Source organism: Vespa crabro, chromosome 2 (assembly GCF_910589235.1).
Source record: "Vespa crabro chromosome 2, iyVesCrab1.2, whole genome shotgun sequence".
NCBI lineage: Eukaryota > Metazoa > Arthropoda > Insecta > Hymenoptera > Vespidae > Vespa > Vespa crabro.
Window position 1 is genome coordinate 14,688,499 of NC_060956.1, and position 9,063 is coordinate 14,697,561.

A 9,063-nucleotide genomic window follows, 5' to 3' on the forward strand; every position below is an offset into this window, starting at 1 on the left:
AATTATTAATAATAAAACTATTTCCACGTTATTTAAAATTCAATAATTTTTTATAGGCTGATCAAAGAGCTCTGATCATGTATTAGATGTATTAATATCAGTCTGGTATGTGGTGAATTAAAGAAGAGAAATGATTTTTTGAAGTTATAAATACAAAATGAACGCTTTTTACATTTTTTATTAATATAGTTAAAACGAAAAAATCAATATATATTTACACACATAAAGATGCGCACATTCATATGATATATAAATGCGTATATTCACCAAAAATTATTTAAAAGCTTTATTTTATTATTTCAATAAAACTCACTACTATTTTTTTTGTTTTTTTAATTAATAACTTTACTTAACAATTTCTTCGTATTAATTAAAAATTTCAGTTTTTTTTATGTATTATATATAAACGACTTGTTTGCACCATAGACATTTTTAATAATATAGAATAAATACATACATACACATGTAATTACAACCAAAATATATATGTAAATATATTGAAACATAGCACATAAATTTCTTCATATTTATTTATATTTATTTCAAAACTTAGAATTCTTTATGAAATTTATAAGAGACTTGTATCATGCAAATTTTTAATAATGTAAAATAAATATATTCCTGTGTACATAATGCATACATACCATATTTTTTACTTGTCCATTGTTTTTCTCTTACCTTTATTTATCTTATATTTTTGCATCGAGATAAAAGGTAATAACAAAAAAAAAAAAAATAAGCTATGATTAAAAGAGAAAGATAAAAATGTGAGAAAAGAAATTCATTTCTTCTCTGGTGGAATTTCATTTCTCTCTCTCTCTCTCTCTCTCTCTCTCTCTCTCTCTCTCTACATCCATCCATTCATCCATCCATCTTTTTTTTTCTTTTTTTCTCTCTGTCTTTTGTCCTTTTTAAATTGCCTTCATTCCACTTAGTTTAGAAATCGAATCCATTCGACGTGATAAGCGAACATTAACCGCGAATTAAACGAGTCTCGTGGTATTCTGTTACTCTCACACTTACTGAAATATAATTGTTTCTCTCCTTGTGGTCTATACGCTCTGATGTGATCTTGTCGTATCTTATTAATAGCAATCGATATTTATTATTAATAGCGATCGAACGTGCTCGATCGAGCACCATGTGTGCGTGTTTGTGTGTTTGTGTGTGTACGTGCCTTTTGTCTCTTCTTAATTAGACGATTTTTTGACGAGCCGTCCGATGCATAGACGTTATAAAAATATAATCGTCTATACGATGGATTTAAAGCGGATAATACTTTAGCGATTATTTATTTTCCATAGTATCGTCTAAGTAATATGTTCGAGGAATTAATACAACATAAATATATAATATATACTTCCAAGATGATTTATAAATAAATGAAATTCACATAAATATTAGACAAAAATATATAACTTTCTTTCTATCACTATGTGACTTTTAAGTTATACGTATATCTGTATTTTTTAAGTTTTATTTCTTTATGAGTTAAACAATTTTTTACATTTTTTTTAGTATAAGTTATATCTAACGTAGTGTAACTACTTATATATTATATACTACTGTATACTAGTATACTATAAGTAATTATAATATACTTAATGTAATCAACTAAATATAACTTATAGGTAAAGGACTGTAAAATTGTTTAATTTATAAAGAAACAAAACTTAAAAAATTTGTATATATAAATTTTTATATATATATATTTATATATATAAACATATATATATAAATACATAGTTTTATATATATATGATATATATATATATATATTTATATATATAAACATATATATAAATACATAGTTTTATATATATATATGATATATATATATATATATATATATATATATATATATATATATATATATATATATATAAACTTAAAAGTTTAGTAGAAGTGATTATACTATATAAATACTATTCTGCTATTTAGTGTAATTATACTATACTATAATTTATACTAATATTATTATTAGTATTGTATAATTCTACTAATTCTAATATAATTACTAGTTTAATAATTAAATAAAAAAACTTTCATATATTATATAATTTTTTTGTAAACACAATACAAAATTGGCTTATAAAGAATGAACAAAATTAATAACGAAAGATACTCCGTCGTATCGGCAACATTAATATTAGGTTATTTAAGACAATATTAATACCCATTATAGACCTTATACTACTTTTAATTGTAGTTTAATCGATGGTCATTCAGTATTGTTCGATTAAATTTTTATCTCACTTCCTTGTTAACTTGTTCTTATCAAACAAAAATACGTACCTTTTTTAATCTATTTGAAAACATTTTTGTTCAAGTATAAAAATGAATACATAGTTGTTAAAATTAAATAATAAAAAAATATATACAACTAAAGATAAAAACTTACGACCAAAATTAATTTTTTATATAACGAGCAGTAAATGAAAGATAATAATAACATATTTAATTTATATATTAATTAATATATTATCATTGATATCGGACCAATAAGGAAGAGGGTCAAGCGAGTTATCGTTTAATAATTATCAATTATTTGTAAATGCTCGTTTTATTTTCCCTGAGATAATTTGTTCAAAACCGGGGAAAGTGTCCGATACCATGTTATCGGTAGGAATATAATTTTCGAAAGAGTTATCTTGTTAGTGGGTGAACGATTGACGTTTCAGCAATCATTTCTAAACATACGGAATGTTAACTTCATGTAGTGCGTGTTTCTTTCAGAAGTAACGATGATCAGTTTGTAACGATGACCTGAATTAATGATAAAATTTGTGTAATACGTGTGTTAACTTTCTATAACTTGTAATTTTAATGTAACTTTCAAGTAACAAACTTATGTGTCTGTATTTTGTAAGTTTCACTTTATTTAATGGGATTATAAAATTCATTATTATTTTGTATCTAAAGAGTTTTTTTTCGGATTTTAAATATAAATTATAATATACTATAGTATATTAAGTATAAGTTATAATATACTATACTGTATAGTATAATATAATATGCTATACTTTGTATAATATAAAAATTATTTTTATATATTAATGCTATATTAATATATATATATATATATATATATATATATATATATATATATATATAATACTAAAGTATGTAATATACTATATTAAATTATATGATGTGATTGTATGTATTGATGATGAAAGTAATATACTAATATATATCACATAAGTACAATTGGTTTCTTTATACGAACAAGAATTGAATTATGAAGGGCTCAAGATGATTAATTTTTTCGATGTTACGATAATCACGAATATTTTCTTAATTTCTTTCTCGTTTTTTTCGCGCAATTTATACTTTTAGTTCGTTTGTTTTTTTCCTTTCACTTTTCGTTTACTCATGAAAGTCAATATCTAAATCATACTTCTCGAGTAATCAAGAGTGTTGTTAAACCAAGCAATAGTTGCTAGTGGACGTTGAAGTTTCTCTCATAAAAGAGAAAGAACGAGGAGAGTGTCGTGCCTCCGAAAGTAACCAATCCTGGTTATCCTTTCACTATTGGAATTCAAAGCTTGTTTAACAAGGCCGATCACCTATATGTCCTGTATGTTTGTTCATTCTTGAAACGTATGAATCGAAGGAAGAAACGTTGCCAATCGCATTGTGTTTTGCCACGAAGTGACTCCTGAGAGTAAAAGAAAATTTGAAAGACGTTTCTTTTTTCCTTTTCTTTTTTTGAAAGAGGATAATTCTCGAAGTTGTTAAACGGACGACATGTCTTGAAAAAAGAAAAAAAAATAATGTTAACGTGTTATATTACGGCGGTGCAGTGCGAATGGTTGGAGATTCGTAAGAGACAACACGCGAACTTGTATCCCGAAATCCAATTAAAAGACTCGCTCAAGGCCCGGTAAGAAAGCTGTAGGAAAAGTTAGCAGAGTGGTAACAAACGACTCTCTTTCTTTTTTTCGTTCTCACTTATTTTCTTCTTATTTCTTTTTTTTTTGTTTCTTCTCTTTAGCAACAACGTGAATGTCGAGGGTGCCACTCACAAGCAGGTCGTTGACTTGATAAAGTCTGGTGGTGACGTACTGACGTTGACGGTGATATCCGTGACACCGCAAGAGGCTGAAAGGCTAGAACCTTGTGAGGATCTAAGGTAAAAAGTGATATTTGTTATTTCTTTTTAACAAAAGTTATTTATCCATGCAAAAACATATCCTCTGATCATCTTTTTTATTTCACTATCTAGCTATCCACCGATAGACTACAGCGAAAAACGATCCTTACCCATTAGTGTACCGGATTACCATGTCCGTGAAAGGAAACACGAACGTTACGTTGTTTTCAACGTACATATGGCCGGAAGGCATTTATGTTCTAGACGTTATCGCGAATTCGCTGCCCTTCATATGGCCCTGAAAAAGGAATTTATTGGATTTAATTTTCCAAAGTTACCTGGAAAATGGCCTTTTCAGTAAGCTCTTCGTATTCAACGATTTCTCTTTATTGCTGGTATCTGATCTATTTTTGTATCATTTCTATATGTATTAATGTTTTAACAGATTGACGGAACAGCAATTGGATGCCAGAAGACGAGGTTTGGAACAATATCTTGAAAAAGTCTGTGCCGTACGTGTAATTGCCGAGAGCGATGCTATGCAAGAATTTCTAACCGATAGGTTAGACGAGGACGGCGATCAAGGTCCAGCGGTTGACTTAAAGGTTCTCTTACCTGATCGCGAGGTCGTTACCGTGACGGTCGCGAAAGCCGCTTTGGTCAAGGATGTCTACGATGCGGTCTGTAGTAGAGTCGGACTTGATTCGGAAACCGCCAAGTATTTTTACCTCTTCGAGATAGTCGAGTACAATTTCGAGAGGAAACTTCAACCTCACGAGCACCCGCACACACTTTATATTCAGAATTACTCAACGGCGAGTGCGACGTGCCTAGCGATAAGAAGGTGGTTGTTCAATGTAAATAGGTCTCTTAGCGAGCAGGCCTTGACGTGGATCTTTTGGCAGACCGTTGATGAGGTCAACAGGGGACACATTAGCGCTGGTGAGCGATTGTATCAGCTGAAGGCCCTGCAGGATGCATCTAGAAAACACGAGGTAATAACGAGTCTATCAATGTATTGGCTTTTACGATGGATATCGGCTTAAAGTTTTATACGACTTATTCCGATGTATATTTAATGCAAAGGGACTCTCTTATACGTTTTATAGTATCTAAAATTGGCGAGAGAGTTGAGCGGATACGGCGATATTGTTTTTCCACATTGTGCTTGCGACTCCAGGAAGGAAGGACATGTTGTCGCAGCGATTGGCATGGCAGCATTCAAATTACATGCAGCAAAAGAGGATGGTACCTTAGAATCTCAAGTAGTCGAATTTCAATGGAATACTATAACCAGATGGGAGGTAGACGAGGAAGGCATGGCCTTTTGCTTTCAATATATTCGACAAGATAATAGGCCGCCACGTTGGTTGAAAGTTTTCACGCCTTATGTAAGTTTCTCTTAGTCGAACTGAAATTATTCACGGAAGTATGACTCGACAGCTCTTTTTGTTTGTTCGTTTATCGCGATCTAATTATTCTGATATTTTCTTTTTCGTAGTATACCTTTCTGTCTGATTGCTTCGATCGAATAGCAGAAGAGGCGAAGTGGGACGATCCCGGAGAATGACGCAGTATTCGTCGTTAATACGTTTTTCTTTTCCTTTTTTTTTACTTTTTTTTTCTTTTCTTTTTTATTCTTTAATCTTTAAATACCGATCATCTATAATTGACGATCGATTCGTAGCCTGGACATTCGATAGGATTATAACTTATAGAGTGCGATTGAACGAAATATCATTTATCATATCAACAATGTCGCACTTTTCTTTCATTTACATTAGACAAATATATATTCGTTTTATTAACACGAATCTTATAAATCATATATTTTCATATATGATACACGTTGTTCGAATAATATAATATTCGAACCTTATAATGTCTTCTTGTGTTGCTTTTCTTTTTTTTTGCAATAGTATATTAGAAGAAATTATAAAGAATTATATAATTTCAAATGAATAGTATTTCCTTCTTATACTTTTTCTTTTTTTGTGTGCTTATTTTTTTTTATATTTTCGTTTTTCGTTTTTTTTTTCTTTCATTTTTTTATGTAAGATCTGTTATCTTCACTTTATCTATACTGTCACGTTAATAATGGAATGCAAAGGAATTATATAAGACGACGTCGGGTAAAAAATGAATGAATATGAGAGAACGTAAATAACGCCTAGTGTCGGTATATGATTTGGCCTATAAGTTATTTCCTAGAACGTGTAATTCGATTTCTCGTTTCAGAAACAATCGAATTACAAATTGTTCCTTCTTATTAGCCTAATATACATGTAAGTGTATATATATATATATATATATATATATATATATATATATACATACATACATACATACATACATACATACATACATACATAAAATATACATATTATTTTCTTTTCAAATTTCTTTTACAAAAGCGTTACATATTCTTCGTTGACTTAACAAACAAAGTATTATGTGCTTCGTTCGAGTTTAAATCTCCTTGTACTATCTTTCAAATTTCAATGTGCTTTTATTTAAATTTTTACGCTTACTGAAAGCTTATTGAAATTTTTGAGATATTCCATGCGAAGTCTCTTCAATGATCGAAAATGTTGGAAAGTTATTAATTAATATTTTCGATTTGAATCATATATTATTCCATTACTCATTCGTGATCACCTTGTATATGTTGAAAAATGAAATGAAATGAAATGAAATGAAATGAAATGTAATGTAATGTAATGTAATGTAATGTAATGAAATATTTCCAACGGATGTATGTTTTAAAAGGTCAAAAGATTCACAGTTTAACATTATTGTATCTATAGATGCCTATTTTTTTAAATTAATGAATTATTTATACGTTCTACGCGTTTAAAGTAAATGTCTGAATTATTATAAAAATATTACGTTGTAAAATTAATTGAAAAAAAAAAAATAGAAAAGAAAGAGAGTAATGGAGCACGCCTGACATAAAACAAGGTACATATTTTCCCCAGTACTTCGGTGATTAACAATACTCATTAAATAGTACTATTGATAAGAGGAGTTGCTAAATAATAATTATAGTAATAATAATAATAATAATAATAATAATAATAATAATAATAATAATAATAATAATAATAATAATAACAATAATAACAATAATATTAATATTAATAATGATGATGATAATAAGAGAATTAAGAATATATATATTCAATACAAGGAATATTATTCTCGACGAGAGGACAACTTTTAGGTGCACCTTCGTCATATTTTGTCACGACAGATACGAACGATAAACTATTTAAAGCTGTTTTTTTTCTTTTTAGTTGATTTTTATGGACCATTAATTTGTGCGCATCGTTGTACAGTTTCATACATTATTATTTCTCATTCATATTTTGTTGTATTGTTTCAAACGTTTCTCGTTCGAATATAGTCTTGACTATAGTATATGTAAAATAAAGAAGTGAACACATGTTATATACATATAAATACACATATATGTATACATTATCATAAACACGTACGCTTATGAACACAAACACACCACAAATAATTGTCGTTAATATTTTTAAACTTTATGCAGAATGCATCGCGTGAATGATATGAAAGTAGAAATGTAGAATTGAGCGATGTGAAATTTTGTTGGACTATACATACACGTTCCCGAGAGTATAGTAACAATAATGTTAATAGCTGTAGGTAGATAAATATATCAATGTAAATGAAAAGAAAAAAAGGAGAACGCAGAAATATACGAGTAATTATAGTTGTAGCTATGTCAGTTGATTATGCGATGATGGTGATGATGTTGATTATAATAATTATGGTGATTATATATATATATACATATATAATATATATATATATATATATATATATATATATATATATATATATATATATATATATTATTATATTCGGTTTTAGTAAGTATGCATAAATGAAATTATTTCATAGGCTTAATATATAATAATTTCTTGTAAGATTATTCATTTGAAAAAATTTTTATTTAATGGACTATGTGATAATTCTGTATGTGTGTATGCGTATATGTATGTATATATATACACATATATACACAGAATTATCACACAGTCTGTTAAATACACATGCATAGATATAGATTATATATTTACATACTTAACCGAATATACTATAAACACACATATGCGTATGCACGTGCACATACGTATCTATTATTGGCAAAATTGGATAGAGAATAATTTTCAAAACTTATATTGTAAAACTTATAAAAATAATATAGGAAGTGTATGTAAGAAAAAAGAAATACGATTGATCGTTGAACGTATATTGTCAAAAAGAAAGAACAGAAATTGAAAAGTATTCAAACGATAAGTTACAATGAGAACGAACAGTCCTTCCGTATATTTAGCACATTCCATCATTTTAACAATGATCTTATTATCTTTTTTCTAATCGCTCGTTATATTCGTTACAATAAAATTATGCCGAGCATGCGAATTATTTGATTAACACGTCCTTAATATTTATAATTTGAAAATTGTTTCACTGAGATCATGAGAGAGAGGGGAGAGGAGAAGGAAGGGAAAGAAAGAAAGAAACCTATCGTTTGATTGATCTATATATACTGGTATTTATCTGCTATCATTTAACTCGAGATAATTCTAAACGAATTAGCAGCAAGTTGTTTATAAGCCGTCGATAAATTAGCAGCATGCTTAGAGAAGTGAAGGAACCGTAAGACTAATTAAATACAAGAATTCGTCCAAATGAGCAGCAAAGTTATTTAAAGTGATCTCTGATGAGAATTAAAGAAAGAAGGAGAAGAAAGAAAGGAAAGAAGGAAGAAAAAAAAGAGTTAAAAAGGAATAACAAAATTAGTATATCGCATTTGTAAATATATAATATATAATACATAATATGTAACATAATATATAATATATATAATATATGATATATATAATACATATATATATATATATATTGTATATATATATGTATATATATGTATA

General features: G+C 28.1%; 1 protein-coding gene across 1 annotated transcript in view; it reads left to right on the plus strand.

Moving 5' to 3' along the window:
• The window catches only part of LOC124422147 (sorting nexin-27), a 14,879-nt gene extending 7,038 nt beyond the window's left edge, over positions 1–7,841 (plus strand). Inside the window, exons 2-6 of the mRNA XM_046958200.1 lie at positions 3,998–4,135; positions 4,229–4,453; positions 4,542–5,091; positions 5,206–5,487; positions 5,598–7,841. Of these exons, the coding sequence (XP_046814156.1) occupies positions 3,998–4,135; positions 4,229–4,453; positions 4,542–5,091; positions 5,206–5,487; positions 5,598–5,666 (1,264 nt within the window). The 3' untranslated portion in view covers positions 5,667–7,841. The remainder of the gene's footprint in view (positions 1–3,997; positions 4,136–4,228; positions 4,454–4,541; positions 5,092–5,205; positions 5,488–5,597) is intronic.
• Positions 7,842–9,063: the final 1,222 nt, after the last annotated feature.